The sequence below is a fragment of the Hippoglossus stenolepis genome, chromosome 21 (genome assembly GCF_022539355.2).
Source record: "Hippoglossus stenolepis isolate QCI-W04-F060 chromosome 21, HSTE1.2, whole genome shotgun sequence".
Taxonomy (NCBI): domain Eukaryota; kingdom Metazoa; phylum Chordata; class Actinopteri; order Pleuronectiformes; family Pleuronectidae; genus Hippoglossus; species Hippoglossus stenolepis.
The window spans coordinates 14,808,908-14,825,292 of NC_061503.1; the positions used below are offsets into that span (position 1 = coordinate 14,808,908).

The 16,385-nt window shown below is 41.1% G+C and overlaps 1 protein-coding gene across 1 annotated transcript; it reads right to left on the bottom strand.

The window, feature by feature from the left end:
- Nucleotides 1-329: 329 nt before the first annotated feature.
- Nucleotides 330-14,905, bottom strand: fra10ac1 (FRA10A associated CGG repeat 1). The gene is made up of 14 exons (XM_035146372.2): nt 14,800-14,905; nt 14,028-14,107; nt 13,782-13,874; nt 13,133-13,178; nt 12,897-12,973; nt 12,609-12,692; nt 12,405-12,489; nt 11,228-11,273; nt 4,722-4,835; nt 3,476-3,518; nt 2,535-2,668; nt 2,335-2,385; nt 1,104-1,182; nt 330-511 (listed from the first exon to the last, which is right to left on the bottom strand). The coding sequence occupies exons 1-14, from the start codon at nt 14,812-14,814 to the stop codon at nt 469-471; spliced, it is 990 nt and encodes a 329-aa protein (XP_035002263.2). The 5' UTR covers nt 14,815-14,905; the 3' UTR covers nt 330-468.
- Between the last annotated feature and the right edge of the window lie 1,480 nt (nt 14,906-16,385).

Below are 16,385 nucleotides of genomic sequence, written 5' to 3' on the forward strand. Positions count from 1 at the left end.
ATGGCCTATGGAGTTCATGTTATTATGTCATCTTACAGTAAGTTGAAAGTGCAGCTAAAGACACAGATTGCTCGTCTGGTACAAAGTGATGAGGGTGAAAACAAACGCCCGTCTTTCAGGTTCCTGTTGGTCATGGGGGCCATGCATTGTGCTGCTATTGTTAACAGGTGAGTATGCATATATGCTTTCAACAAACTTGTATTTGTATATGTGTACAGACGCCGTGTGACACAACATTTGTGTGATTTTATCTTCTGTGAAACTGCAGGATTGGGACATTAAAGAAAATCGTGTTATCTTATCAGACAGGCAAATCAAAGACTGGCAGGCACAGTGTAAACATTGTGTTTATTTCTGCAGCAGTATTGAAACATGGAGCCAAATAAAGCTACTCGCAGACACGGGGGAACAGAGCAGGGTGCAGGAGGAAGTGTAGTCACAGCAGGGCGGCCGCCGATACCAGCCGAGTCAAAGAAACATGTCTTCAAAGTACTCGTCAAACTCCTCCTCCCTGAACAGATAAACAAAATCACAGAGATGTTAGTTTCTGCCGACGACACAGACTGTACGATCTTTCTTCGGGTGGCCTCTGACTAGGTTTGGTACATTTTATTCAGCCTGGAGATGAATAAACACTGATACAGAACACAAACTAACAAGAACCATATTCTGTTGAGTAGCTATGAATGTGGAGCATTTTTTAATGTTCCCCATGATGGTTGCGTTTGTGACTGTAACGTGAAATTCAACTCAAACACAATTATCATTGAATGAATTACAGAACACGACTCTTTCTGTGCTCGAGTCATTTTTATCCAGTTTTGTCTTGAGCTCAGGGATTTGCTCGGGTAGTAGATATGCTGGAGTTAACACTGTCTCTCTCTCTCTTTGCAGTAATATCTCTGATCAGATATCGAAATGTCAGCATGGGTGACATTAACATCCATTCAGGTCCAGGACGGCTCTGTGTGGGGTATCTAAGTGGTCTACACTCTGCATGAAGGTCAGTAAGCAATGTGTGCTAAGTGTTAAAGACCGTCTTTGATGGTCTTACAGGGGCTTACTGGGTATGACCCTATATGAACATTAGCTGTTAACCTCACCTTGACTTTTCCTCCACCGCAGGGGCGGGTCCTCGCCAGTGGACAGCCTCCGATTGGTCCCCGTCCTCAGCTTCAGAGTCTAGGAGGAGAGTTTCAGAGGGCGTCAGTCGGACGTCTGGGGAAAATTAGGTCAACCAGTGACCCTTGGTCATGAGGTTTAACATCTTGTTCATCGGGAAACAGCCAATTGACAGATGAATCAGCTTGAACGGATTTATGTTTGGCAAATCAGTGCATGTTCAGTCTACAGTGTTGTTGGACAAATCTAATGTTTCAAGAACTACACACGTGTATTTTCTTAGTTCTAAGAATCAAAGGGAAATTGACCGCTTGTCTTTCAGTTGAATTATGAAGAATTGAATTTGATGTTTTGATGAAAGAGACAAATATACAGCCTAAATTATAGATCACATGAAATACACACAGATGAAAGTGGGCAACTGACTTGAGGCCATACATATCCTGGAGCCAAAACACCCTTGGTTCACCGTGTTGAGTTGGTTTACACTAGTACCTCATCATATGGCTCTGTGTTTTAGTCAGTCTTAAGTTTATAATGTCCTAAAAGGTGCCAATTACAAAATGTGTCCATATTTAGTTAAACTTGAAGACACCAGTGCACATACACAATACAGTTAGGGCCAGAGAAGGAGGGTCAATAGGGGCCCAGCAGCATAGTTTTGCCCCTTAACAGTTTAATTATAGGAGCTCTGCCGGCCGCACCAGATGAAACCCTAGCCTTCAGATTCCAGGAGTCAAAATGCCTCCATAACCTAAACCTTCGCTCACAAACTGCATGGAATTCTAGGATTCCAACATCTAATCAAAATCAACCTTCAGCAACTGCTTCACATAAATGGGACTGTGATAAAGAAAGAGAAAGAAAACGAGGGTGTTTGTTTATGGATTCCAATGCACGTTGAACTCAATGACATAACCTCTGGACTGAGAAAGTTTGTTTTGTATCTTCACCTTCCCACACAGACTTTGGAATAAACAGAACAAGAACAGGGACGGGGGGCTCCCAGTGAAGGGCAAAAAGACATGAAAACAGTTATGGTTGAGGAATGAGGAGAAGGAGAGCAGAGCAGAATAATCTGACTGGATTGGAAGGTCATGACCTGCAGGGCGCCAGGGAGACGATCATAAACTATGCAATGTGTGTATTTTGAAATGGGGGAGGTACCCACGTGTGTGTGTGTTTGTGTGTGTGTGTGTGTGTGTGTGTTACCTTTGTCCGAGTTCTTTGACTCCTCTGAGCTACTGGAAGAGGCAGAGCGATCTGCAAAGAAACAGAAGGATATGTACAAAAGTGGAATAAAAAAAAAAAGAAACATCAAGAACAAAAAGTAAACATGGCTGCTCCCTTTGACTCTTCCCCTCTAACAAGATCACAGCCATAGTTATGGGGCAGTTTGAGAGGAGTCTTACCTCTTCGCCTCTTGGTTTTGTGCTTCTTGGAATGTGAAGACGACCTCTTCCTCTTCCTACTCTTCTTCAGCGGCGGCTCCTGGTTCTCCTCTGATAAACGTTCCGTCTTTGTCTTTGCTTTCACTTCTTTCCTCCTACAAGTAGAATCACAAGTTGGCCAAACTGTATTCAAAAACATAAAGCAGCCACTTCTACAAATACAACGTGAAACCTCTCGCAGCCAAAGGCACTTTCAGGGTTGTGTGAACAAATCTTGGCTGAAGCGTTAAGACTTTCTCTGGCTTTTGATATGAAGTCTGCTGGAACATAAAAGACCAGTTAAAATAAACGGCAGCGCTGGATGTTTCTGAGTCATTTCACTTCATACTCCCACTCTATCCAGCACAAGCTCAATTATAACATAGAGCTGTGTCCAGTTTCCACTCATGAAAATCAAAACATTGTGAGAGTACTACCGTTGGGTCAAGTTGCAGTAATGTAATACATTTAGTATATAATATGTGTATTAGAGACTTAACTGGTGTGTCACCGGGACCTTGACTCTTAACCTTCAAACATGACAATCTAACCACTTCATCCTTGAGTTCAACTGAACCTTTGTGCCAACTTTGAAGGAATTCCCTCAAGCCGCTCCTGAGATATCATGTTCCAAAGGTAACAGACACACGGCCTGACAAGCAGAAAACACATTGCCTCGAGCCACAGATGCAGTTATCATAAAAAATCATGATACTCATGACATGAGACGTGAATCGTGGTTTGAATTCTAAATTCCTCGCATGCTGCAAAATGCTGTGTGCTGACTCTGTCCGTGGAGACCTGCCCCACTTTGAGCAGATGAGTGCACACTTTCCACAATCTTTAAAATCACTCATCCCGGGCAAAGGGGCCTACATTTTTCATGTAGAAATGCATCAAGGGTAAAAGGTGGGTTGTCTTACTTGTGATGGTAGTTGAGTTTGAAAGAGCATTCGGGGCAGAGTCCTTGAAGAGAAACACAGAATCATCATTACCAGCTCCTCTTTGGCAGTGGTTGAAGAAATGGTTCCAATATTTTATAACTGCCAACATTATTATCATTATTATAATTATTGCAGCCATTATCAGGGAGCTGTAGCATTAATTCTTAGCACTTTCAACAGCTTAATTGTAATGTTGGTGAACAAGGATGTGAGGCTTAAGCTACAGTCAGAGTAGGTCACTGAAATGAACATTTCTTGATATGTAAAAAAATGGTAATTGTTCCATGTGTCGACGCTAACAAGATGCTCTTTTATTAGAAATTCAACTGAGATCGAGAGGGTGACATCCTTCATGGAGTCTTGGAACTCAGGTGAGTTGAAGCACACGTCTTTACCAGCTTGTTGCTAGTCACTGTGAGGAGAAATATTACACCCGACTCGCTGGTTAAGCCAGATACGTTACATAAAAACCAATCAGGGTTGATGTATTTAACGTACTTTGATGCATATTGTATAATTTTTTTAATTACTTTTTTTATTATATACCTATAAACCAGAGTTTTACTTTCAATTTATCCTGCTATACAATATAAATGGGTGTGAACTGTAATAAATCAATAAGCCAATAAATAAAAAGGACCCAGGAAAGAACCCTGAGGAACTCCTGTTTCCCTGTCAGATGAACACCATTTCTATTCTACTGTTGTTCTACTGCTTGTGGATACAAAGGTAAGATTTAAATATATTTTTTAGATGTTATGCATTAACTCATATTCATGAAATCATCACAACATCTTCCTAATTCATTTCATTTTTTCTTCTGCACCAAACCACCTTCATGCTCTCGGGTTGCCAGGTCACGTTTCATTACTGTCAAAACATGGGATTAAGGATTAGTGCAAGCTGTGAATATTTTGTTGTTAATGAGGAGAAACAACATGTCTGGATGTGACCTGTTGCACTAGTTTGTGAAAAGAGCTTGTCATTTCCTGCTCGACTGAGTTGAGTATGACTGGTGGGTCTTCCAATTACGGTAATTATTCTAACAGGATTTTCTGCAGTATGATACCTGAAGGAGGATTATTATGAGCCGGTTCTTAGACAGGAAACCCCATCAGGCCAAAACCGCTCACACGCTCACACGCTTATATACATGAAGACAAACACAACTTTCACCAGGGAACGACCAGAGAGAATTGGAGTAATTTAATTTTTTTTAGCTTACTGAGTTTGACCAATGCGTTCCTCTTCTCGCTGTGTTCCACATAAGCAAAATTCACCTCCCAGCTTTTCAGGCCTTCCTGCTTCTCGCAGCGTTTGTTTCCACACTGGAACTGACCTGCAAAACCAGCAAGAACATGTACTTTAATCATAAAAACACATACTCCATGTTGATTAAACTTTAGTAAGAAGTAAAAAATTAAGAAAACCAGTGATATGTACAAATATTCTTGTGTGCAAGAAAGAATAACCACCTAAAATAACGTTTCTAAACCAAATGTTTTATTTCAGGATTGAAATTCATTCTGTAAATCTCCAAATACTTAAGTTTCCTTCAGGCGATTTCCAAACCCCACAGCTGTCCCTCAACCCCCACCCCTTCGGCTTCATGCCACTGCTCCCACTCATCTCCCTTTCTGCACCTCCACTCATCTCCTCATGTCTCCATCCAGCCATTGCGCAGCCTGCCTATTATCCCAAGAGGAGCTTACGGTGGAATTGATCTGGTGTCCGGGGTTCCTCCAGATTGTAGCAGAGGGAGCGAGTGCGTCAGAGCAGTCCGCTCTTGGCAGAGGAACAAAAGGGAAAGTGATGCTGGCCCTCACCTGCCTAAGATCGAGACTCTGTAAATATCCGGGCGAGGTGACGCCAGCTGCCGTGGCTCTGGGCCACTTGGGCCATGAGGCAGACTTCCCCGTCACGTGCCGTATTAGATAAAGGTTTGTGGTTGAGGTTGACTGGGTTTATTCGGCAGGGCCTGATGCTCTAATCAAACAATTCATTCAACAGTTGAAATAGTCTAAAACAAATAGCGACGGCAACAGTCACCACTAGACACATTTAAGATTTCAATTTAATTTCTATTGCCCGATACATAACCACTGACTTTTACCATGACCATATGACTATCTGTATTTCAAAGTAAATGGCTGCTAAACAATTTAAGAAGGAGTTTTCCCGATTGAGTCACACCTACAGCATGGGTGAATAATATAATTAAGAAATTGAGCAATGGCTTAAATTTATAACTCCAAATGAAGTTGTTTGTTGTGTGTTCACCTTCCCACATTTAAAAAAAACAAACACTTAATTCATCATCGGTACAGGTCAATCGAAAATACCAGCATATCCCTTTAAGTCCTTTAAGACCTAGTACCTGGGTTTGCCTTGGAACGGGGCCACCTTCCAAACTACGTGCTAGTGTGACGCATGAAGTGTGACTGCAGCTCAGACACCTGAGAGAATCCTGTACCGTCTCCGTCATCATCAGTGACATCAATAACAATGACACTAGAGTTCTCCCATGACGTCTTACTCCCTCTGTCCCTCTCTCGCTCACACACACACACAAATCAATCAAATACATTCACTCTGTCTACACTAGCTTTTATCTGTAATGAAAGGAGGTAAAAGCTTGTGCATTGCCTACATAAAACCGAGCGCCCTTGAACACGGGACTGAATACCCTTGCTGCTGCTGCTGCTGCTGCAGAGAGACAGTCAGTTTTAAATATAAAAGAATATGATGTATGTGAAGGTTACAACACAGAGAGAGGGAATGTGTCTGACCCTCCAGCTACACTGGCAGAGCCAAGTCAATGGAAGTCTGTTACTAGGCAACGTCTTAGATGAAATGAATGTCAGAAACTAAACATAATCAAGGTCAGAAAAGAATTCTTTGCTTATTTCTGATAGTTTTCTGCCCCTGAGCTCCACAGTTTCATGCATGAAAGATAAAAGGGACATTTTGAGTCACTCTTGTGTCAGAAGGCAAACTTTCAAAATAGCGCCGCACAAAAAGCTTTTTTCTGTCTGTTGAAAGTCCTGCTACGGTTTTTTTGTTGACAAGTACAAGGGTATCCTCACACATCAGGTGAGCCCCACGTGCTCCATGAAAAGAGCTGGCACCGTCCTGGCCGAGTAACCCTGTTAAGGGAGGGAACTCCTGTCCTCCTGCGTCAATGGTTACTAATGCTCCCCGGTCAGCAGCCTGAGATCAGGAGGGACACACCGCAGGACAGATGGCTGCATGAATAACATTCACTTCACCTGAATAAAGTTCACAAATAAACAGAATATTAAGAAACCAGGTCTGTCTTTGAGAAAATAATAAAATAATAAAAGCTTACTGGGTAATCGAACATTCAGGAAGAGAGCAAACAAGTTTATTCCTAAAAGTTTTGAACTATTCCTTTTAAGAATGGCTTCCTGTCACAAAGCTAGTGTATAAAACGACGAGGCTCTGCTCTAAGGTGGAGATTGATCAATACAAGTGATCAGTGCCGGCCTCGTGTACTTTAACTAGGTGGCCCAAATAATAGACTTTACCCTGCACCCAAAAAAATGTGTTTATATCCTGACGTTGAGGTCTGTCAGGCAGCTTCCTCCATGTTATAGTTACTGATCTTGAGTATTCAGTGCTGCTTCGCCGCCAATCACCACCCCCCTTCCTGCACTCCCTCTAGAGGTCGAGCAACTTTAATTAATTCTCGGCCTGTGGGTAGATTAACACTCGCTGCCCCCGGGCAAACTTTTCAAATGGTGGGAATGTAAATGGCAACCGAAGGGCTGCTTCTCCGACCACACAGTCCCACCCCTGACTCGGGATCCGACTCTGCCTTTTTATGTCTGTCCTTCACATTGACGAGCAGTCCAGACGGCTGACCTGGAGCTCCACACTCATTTTATTTTACAACTTTTATTTACCCTGCAGCATCCTGTGAGCTCAGCAGACGAAAGAGCACTGCATGCCACCGAGATTATGCTTTACACAGTGTCTCTGCATCTATTTAGCACTGAGAAATACTAATAATACAGAGACACTTGAAATTGCTTTGATAGAGTCTGAAAGCTTTGCAGGCTGTGGACTAATGAGCTTTCACATATGTAGGCGGCGATAGATTGTGCGATTTGGGGTTTTCCATGACCAACGTGAAAGAAATGTGGGTATATTTGGCCATGTTTCCAAAAAGGTGTTCCACAGCAGGTGTCCATCAGAGTACAGTATACAGAGGTTTATCAGATCCATGACTTAAATTGGTCAAATCTTTCTTCACTCAGACTCTCCTGACTCCTCTCTCTCTTTCGCTTGCTCGTGCCGACACACACTCACACACAAGGTGACATTGGACACACTTGTGTACACAGACTGGTTAAAAACAACGTAACTTGGGTCTTCGTGAACAGCAAATGACGTACGTGTTTGTTTGTATAGAGCAGGGAGGTGAGATACGATCTGAGATCACGAGACACACGTGGGGCCACATGTTAACACCGGGTGTGTACGGGGGCCACAGTGTGACTCACAATAAACCTGTAAATTGCTGAGATCTCACAGTCTGTAGGCGCCTTTACACTCAAAATACTCTCACTTACTTACACGTGTTGTTATAGCTGAAGTTGATGTCAAAACAGAGCCCAGCAGGATATTCTTACACAGTACAAACCCTGCAGAGGTTGAAAGCCATTCAAACCAAATGAACGGTTGCCTCTCGCTTTCCTTTTACTTAAAACAAAACGTGAAGGGAAACTGCCAGGATGTAACACGATGTGAAAATATTTGAACTCAGTCATTTGTTAGTTGACTAAACGCTCTATATAATCCTGACAAATGAGTCCTATGGTAGAGCGAAGGTGGAATTAGACGGCTAGAAACTCAAGTGGGTAACGTCGCTGTCCCAAACTCTAACAATGCAGAAAATGTAACAAAGCCCGAGATCAGCGTGTCCCTGTGATAGCTTTAAGTCCCCAGCTCACCGTGTTAGTTACACAGAGGCAGCAGAGGTCAGACAAACCTGACTCCTGCACTGTAAGTGAGCATGTGGCGACAGGCGTGTAACATCCCTTTTTTAAGGGACAGGAGAGTTATATAAGCAAAGACCTTTGATACTCCACTGACTCTGACAGGAGGCCCTCCAAACACAAGCCTAGCCTCCACTACCTTTGGCCTTTGACCTCCTCCTGACAGCTCAATTTATACCAGAAGGGGAAACCCAGCAGGAAAAACGTGACATTGGAGAGAAGTGCCTAGGTGACTTCGTTCCAAACCATGTGATGCTGCTTGATTTCACGCTATTCCACTGATTGGCTTTTGGTGGCAGTTTTGAAGATGAGGAAGAAGAACACTAGCAACTAACTGAAAGCTGGCAGAATAATGAAGGATTCCCACCAGGCACCTTTAAGGTCTGATTATAGCAGATCTTTCTGGTCTTTCCTCGTGCACAAGTGGAAGAATTCAAGTGAGAGTTACTTATGTTTGTAGACAAGACAAAAAGGGGTGAGGATGAGAATGAAGTAAAAGAATTCCTTAAGCTGTAGAGATCCTAGGACTCCAGGGAAAGGATAATGTGACTCTGCTCTTGTGTTCTTGGTTCAAGACCATAATCTGTCCACCGAAGAAGAAAACGAAAGAAGACAGAAGCGAAACTTTTGCCACCGCACACCCCTACATCCCATATCACACTGCGGCCATGGAAAGAAAGGTCAGTGCTCTCTGTAATCCCCCTGATTGGGTGAAGAGTAGTCAGCATTACCTAATACCAACATGACCTGAAGCGCGCAGAGAGCAGGAAATGCTAAGAGGATGATTTCCAAAAAGGTGTCCGTGGCAGACTGGAGGAGCGGTGTCTCTTAAAAGGAGCTGCAGGATCAGTTTAATTAGGAGAAGTTCGGTGCTGTCTAATTTAAGCAGAAGTCTGGCCATCTAACAAACACTACACCCGAGGCTGGACTGGCAATGTGGTGTAATGCAGGTGGAACTAAACAACACAACAAGATTTCTCTGTGATTATTCATCGACAGTTTGTGCAGATTTTGCAGGAAAGTGCCTCTAATTTAAAGATTCATCTTTCTCAGCCTCAAAATCAAATCAAACTCAAGTAATCTTGAATCTGTTCTTTAAGTAGAAGCAGAATCACTTTTAACTTTCAGTTTTCACAAGTGATGTCTCCTCCTCTGAATGAGAACATTGGATCAACCTCACAAAAGTAAATTAGCATTGATTGTTCAGGGTGTTCGGTGGCCTAAGCCCTAAATAGTGCTTAAGAGGTGTTTCTCCAGGAATCATCAATGTACAGAAATCACAGATGTGACAGCTGAAGTGAAGCGACTCTGACCTGATCTAATCCCACTTCCTGTAGAGTATTGCCACCAGGAATGAACTGTCAGAGATCAGGATTACCCAGTCTTAATCTGGAACAATATATTGGCTTAGTCAGCTTTCTCAGACATTCTCTGTATGTTGGTGAAGGTGTGTTGATGTAAACATGAGAAAATGATTTTAAAATTGTGTGAGACCATTTTTGGAAAGTGGGGGCATTTTGCCCAGGCTTCATTTTCTGACACGCACCGACAAATGACTTTGTTTTAGTGTTATGGTTAGAATTGGGCGTTTGTTTAGGTATTTAGAAGCAATGGTAAAGGTTAGTGTATCGGGACCAGGGAATACACTTTGCCAGTCTAAGGTCCCCACAATGTCAAAAGGTTGTTTGGGGGTTAAAACTCAGTTGCAATTAGGTTTAAGTTAAGGTTAGGGTCAGGGGCTTGTGAATGCATCATCTCAATGAGTGTCCTATAGAAAGACAAGAATGTGTGTGTGTGTGTGAGTGACACTGATGCTGGGGGGGGGGGCTCAAGGCAGTTCAACGAGCTGGTTCACCCTCTGCGAGTTAATGATATCGCCCCTTCTATAAATATATGTCACTGTCACACGGAGAAAGCGGCAGACAGAGAGGAGGTGTTGTACTGATCATGAACAACTAATAGACTGTGAACATCACAGCGCGGCCAAACTGTCCAGGTGCAAAGGTAGCATGAGCTTCTTCTCTGGGTGTGAGACATAAACAGGGAACCGAAATATTAGGTGTGTGGGAGGCTCCTTTTGTTTGAGTCATCTGAGGAATCGATTATTAAATGGAGTGAATAGTCTGCGGAGGTAGGAGGCCACAAATAAACAAAGATATTCAGCAGAAAGGTCAAACACTTGAAAGGTTTTCAGCGAAGTGAAACGAGTATAATTGTAAAATAGCTGTATCCTCTGTGTGTTGCACAGTGAACTGCTGTGTTGTTTCTCCTCATCGCTCGCTGTTATTTTATTCTTTATCTCTGTCGCCATCCAGTGGAGAAGGGTGTGAACTGTTTTGTGGGCATGTTGGCAGTAGAAACGTCATGTACCTAAGTCAAGCTAAAATAAGCTTTAAGTACAGATGTCCATCAAACTGCAACATTTGAATGTCACAGCAAACCTCCCAAACAGGAAGCTAAATGATTTTCTTAAAATTGATTCATATTTTATTGATTCTTTTTCAAGATCTCTCATCATCTATAATTTTTAATAATTATTTGTGTGTGACTTGTATAGTGTCGGCATGTTACATACTAAAAACGTAAAGGTGACTATTTAAAAATAATGTTTTCAGGGTTTCTCTAGTTAAAACAAACTATTGAATGTAAATTTAATACTGCATAGAGTAAAACATATATAAATCTATAAGTATAAAATTTAAAGTCATACCTTTGCCAGAGACGACTTCACTCTCAGTCCGCCAACGAAATCCAAACTGTTGGATACAAATTAAAGAAAAGATCCATATGAGTTAACAAAATCACGATAAAATAACCACACAATGCAGATCACAGTTTTCACAGTCACAGCCAGTGGATTCCTCTGTCACACCTAATTGACCTGTCACTAAACCTGTGAGACTGATGCAACTGATCACTGCATATGAAATAATAAGGAAAATCTGAATATTTAGTGAATAAAATGTATTCATGTTAACTTTTGAGACAACTGGGCCTGACAGCATCAGAGCTGTTGACTCTTACTTTTATCTATAGTGGCCTCTATCACAACTTTGGACAATCTGAGTAATATATTTCATGTACATGAGTAATTAAAAAGTGTGTCAACATCACAGCCTGAGATATCACATGAGTTTAAAGGATATCTCAGTATAGCATCATGTGCAGTGCAGTGAGCCAAAAGCACATTGTCCTGGAGTTTAACATATTGTCACAATGAGTCACTGAATGTGGTCACTAGAGACCGAGCTCAGTGCCAAACCACATCATAACCCTCACTCATATCTAAAATGGACCTGTGGTGGCTATTAGTGTCTGAGTGATGAAATTTCACCCTTAACTCGTGGCACCACCACTGGGGCAATTAGTGTCATATTGGAGCACACTGCCAAAATGGATCCTCCTGCCAAGTCCTGGCAGTCGTGTGTTGGACGGCTGTAGTGTCGAAAGTCACGACATAATTTTCTTTCATTACATTTTGTAAGTGTGGTAACTTAATTTCACTTTATGAGAATTGATGCTTCGTTTTAGCTTTTTTCTTTTCTCTGCTGCTGCCAACAGCTCAGTTTACACAGGAGAGTTACTGAAAGTCCCAAACAGATACAACAACAGATGTATAAAACCCACTGTATACTGTATCAAAAGAACATTAATTACATTGATATAGTAATTATATTGAACGTGCCATACTGTTATTAGTGTGTCTAATTATTACACAGACACATAATTAGCTACAACGTCCTATACTTTCTTGTTTTAACATTTTACTGATATGATAATGTCCCATTTTTCAAAGTTGCTACATTCAAACATTTTAAATAAACATAACTCTGTGCTACCAGGTTTCTCATTTTAAACAGGGTTATCAATTACTCCATTTGTCCCACCTTATTTTCCTTGTATCTGCTGAGATCCGCTATGCAGTACTCTTTAAACAGCTTGTCATAATACTTCTTGGCGAGTTCTTGCTCCCTGGAACAGAATAAGTCCGGAAGTATGATTGACAGATGCTAATGCAGAATAGAGGAATAACCAGGAGCAGACTGAATGTTAAAGCAGCCTCTATGAATAGTTTGACAATGTATGATCACCATGTCAAGTCGTCCTCGTCCTCGTCCCTCCAGAGGAACCGATGATTCTCACGCAGCACATCCAGATCTGTTTTGTCTTTAGCTCTGATGGAAACAAAAAGGTTAAACAAGAAGCTTAAAATCACAAATACGCACATAAGAAGGTTGATTATGATCAAATTACTGCTGGTGCATCAAGTATATAATTAGGTGAAAACAATGTGTTTGTAATGATCTGTTACGGTTACTAATATTCTCATTAGTTTCAGACAGGAGATGACTTGACTGATTGTGAGGTACGGTACTTACACATCGCGTTTGAGGTCAGCCATCTTTCCTCCATAATAAAGTATGTAGTCACCAACAAACTTCTTATGTCGCTCAAACTGGTGACCTCTGCTTAAGGTCAGTCATTCTATGAATGTTAACTTCTGCACACTGCAAAAACTTTATTGTATTTGTAAAGTATTTTGTAGATGGTGATCATTCTATTTTATCATTTCATAGAACTTAACAAAAAACTGAAAATGGAAGAAAAAGGATACAGCATTCATTGATATCAGGTGGGCTCTCCTGTTCCTGGCCTCCTCTCTGAAAAACAGGAAAAAGACTCTTATCTCTAATGTTTACCGTTCATTTTTATATGATTCATATATGCTTTACAAACTTCTTTGTATACTTCTGAGCATAGATAACAATATTTGTCAGTCTGGTCTATTGGATGACAATATCTGGGTGCATTTTTAAATGATTTGTCACTGACTCAACTTAAAGTAAAATTGAGCCTTTTAATAAATACGTTTGTCTCTCTGGTATCCTCCATAAATTAATGCTTTAAATCAAATATATTCTCTTGGTGGTTATGATCATGATGAGTTTTCAAACTTAAAAATATAACACTGTCCTTTTTTTCATTTTCAATGTGGTCATACATCATGTACACACAGACTGTGAATACAAGTTTAATTTGATTGAATGATTTCATTTAAATACAGGCAGCTCTTATATATTACTAGAACAGATGATCACAATGTGAACAGCACAGATACAACACGGTTGGTTGAATATGGATTACTCTCATTTCCGGAGGAGCAACACGCTACATGATGGACAGGAGGAGTAAGCTTTGCCATAATTTAACATGAATTATAATCAAAGACAAAATGATATTTAAAGTGACTGAGTGTACGATACCTGTCCAGCTCATTAGTGTGTAAACTCCGGTGAGCCACCTTGGAGTGACGAGCTTTCGCGAACGGCTTCTGTAAGATTTCCTCTTCCCTTTTCCTGACAAAAGTAGAAATAAATGTGACAGACGTGTTACTCATTGTATACAACTGGACACAAAGATGCCAGAATAAGTACTTGTGTCTTTCATCACAACATCAGCCTGCCCCTCCACGGTAAAACCGTGTAATGCGATCGTCGTTACTTCGTTACCTCTTAAGGCCTCTGTCTGAGGTCTCCCCCTGCACGTCATCGTCACTGAAGTCCGAGTCGTAGCCACCGGCTCCGTGCACCTGAGGAAACACAGGAACTCATTTTTGTGTTGATGGGTTTTTCACATCTGAATCAAACATGATGCATTTACACACACACATACACACACACACACACACACACACACACACACACACACACACACACACACACACACACACACACACACACACACACACACACACACACACACACACGTACCTGCCTGCAGAATGAGACACATTTCAAATAGCATCACTTTAGCTGTACTGTGACACTTAAAACAGTCGCCTCGGTTGAGTGTTTCTTTAGTAGCAAAATAATCACCACTATTATCTGCTGCACACATGGAGCCCTAACTTTCTGTGTTGTATGTTTATGTTCAGGACCCCAGGAAGACTAGATGTACACCCCTTTAACTTTGTGTCTTGTTCCTGCTGCTTCTCGTGGTTCTGTCTCTGTGAAGTCATTGGAAACAGGCTTTTTTTTCTTAGGAGGCAATAAACACAGTAAACCTACAGCTACACTAGAGCTGTGTTTAGTCGCGTTAAAGTGAAAACAAACCAGGAAGAATCAGGAGAGAAACATGTAACAGAAGCCAAAACCTGAGGCTAGCTCATCTTCAGGCTTAGCTTTCATGCTAACTGGCTAAAAACAAACACGCTACAAACGCTAAACACTCTTTTCCAAACCTTTTAACTTTAAAAAAAAAACAAAGTGTCCACAAACTCACCTTCACTAGATCCATGTTTTCTTTCGTCGCTGTTGTCCCCCCCCCCCAAATGTTTACAAACTGAAATCGTCCGTCGCCCGGGCGATGACGTGGCAGGGCGCGTCGCGGCGTGATGACGTCAGCTTGCAGCTCGAGTGAGACAAATGTGCAAAGAGAAGATGAAAATGGTTTTTTCCTGGAACATGAATATTAATACAGGAGCCATGTTGTGATTTTAGAATAATGTGTCCTCTTGGCGATATTAAACGTGATTTATTATGATCTCTATAGGCTCCTGAATAATGTAAATCTGCCTCAGTTCATCCATCAGAGTTATTATATATTATTATTCAATATTTATCGTAGGGAAGGCTACTATCAAAACACATAAACTAATGAATAATCAATACCTACTGGAGAGAGAACACAGGAAGAGAACTACATCAGACGCAGACTTTCATTTTAGAGAAATTGGCCCAATTACACTTAATAATGATGATTCATTGAGCATCGTGTGGTTCATTTCCTCCTGAGGGACGACGTGAGGACGCGTGTGGGCGTTTGAGCTGTAGATGGAAATAAAGAGGGGTATTATGCTGCGTCCATATAATTGAGGTCTCGGGTTGTTGGAGGTCACAGGAGGTCAAAGTTCAGCCCAGTGTGCGGAACAAAAGTCCAGTGTTTGGTGACTGTTCCACAACCCACTGATCCCAACAAAGCAGTCAATGTATGAAGGAAGAGACAGATAATATAGTGAAGTATGGATTTCTGGGGCTGTTAACATTTGTAGTCCTGGAAAAAATATTTGTGAAAATCAGTGTTGTGTTTTCCTGTGAATCATTGCTCCATGATAGAGCAGGGGGTAAAATATAGACTATCAGTGATATATTTGTCATTAATTCAATATAATTCGTATGCGTTAGATTCTTTATTTGTCCCCGTAGGGAAATTGGTTTGCAGCAATAATTACAGGGCATTTTCCACACATCTGGTCCACACATCCAAGGACAATGAGGAGGTTTGAACATATAATTCATCAATACGTTAGATGTTTAAAATCTTTTACTGGCACGTGTTTGTCATTGTCACCCACATCTTAAATGCACACAGAAAAAATTAGTCTTTAAGCCTAAATTAACTAATAAGCTGTCGTGTATTGTGATGGTTATTGATACCGACTGAACAGTTTTTACCTTGATTTTGGCCATATCACTATCATAATAATAAATTTATTTATAGAACATTTTCCAAAACAAAATGCAGTACAACAAGAAAACAAATGTTTAAAACACACAAATAAGTATTAATAATAAGAAGAATAAGAATAAGAATATAGATAAAGCCTCACTTCGTGATATACGGCATTGTCATAAATGTATCCCACATTAATTATCTGGGTGTTTAAAATAAAATAAAATAAAATAAACAATATTCTGACTGTCCCACCACACAGCCCAAATGTTCTTAGTTCACAGAACCACTGAATTGATATTGTCCTGTTATATTTGAAACCATGTGCCATAAGCTCATCCTCTTCTCTCTGTGAATGTCATTATCTGTGCAGGGAGGAGAGAAAGGAGGCAGCATGTGAATGAGTGAGGCAGGTG

What these genes read in the sequence shown, in the direction of transcription:
- fra10ac1 (XM_035146372.2), bottom strand. An exon ending in TCAGACAGAGGCCTTAAGAG is followed by an intron (nt 13,875 to 14,027) that starts GTAACGAAGTAA and finishes TACTTTTGTCAG; the next exon opens with GAAAAGGGAAGAGGAAATCT. An exon ending in ACCTGATATCAATGAATGCT is followed by an intron (nt 12,974 to 13,132) that starts GTATCCTTTTTC and finishes AGAGGTCACCAG; the next exon opens with TTTGAGCGACATAAGAAGTT.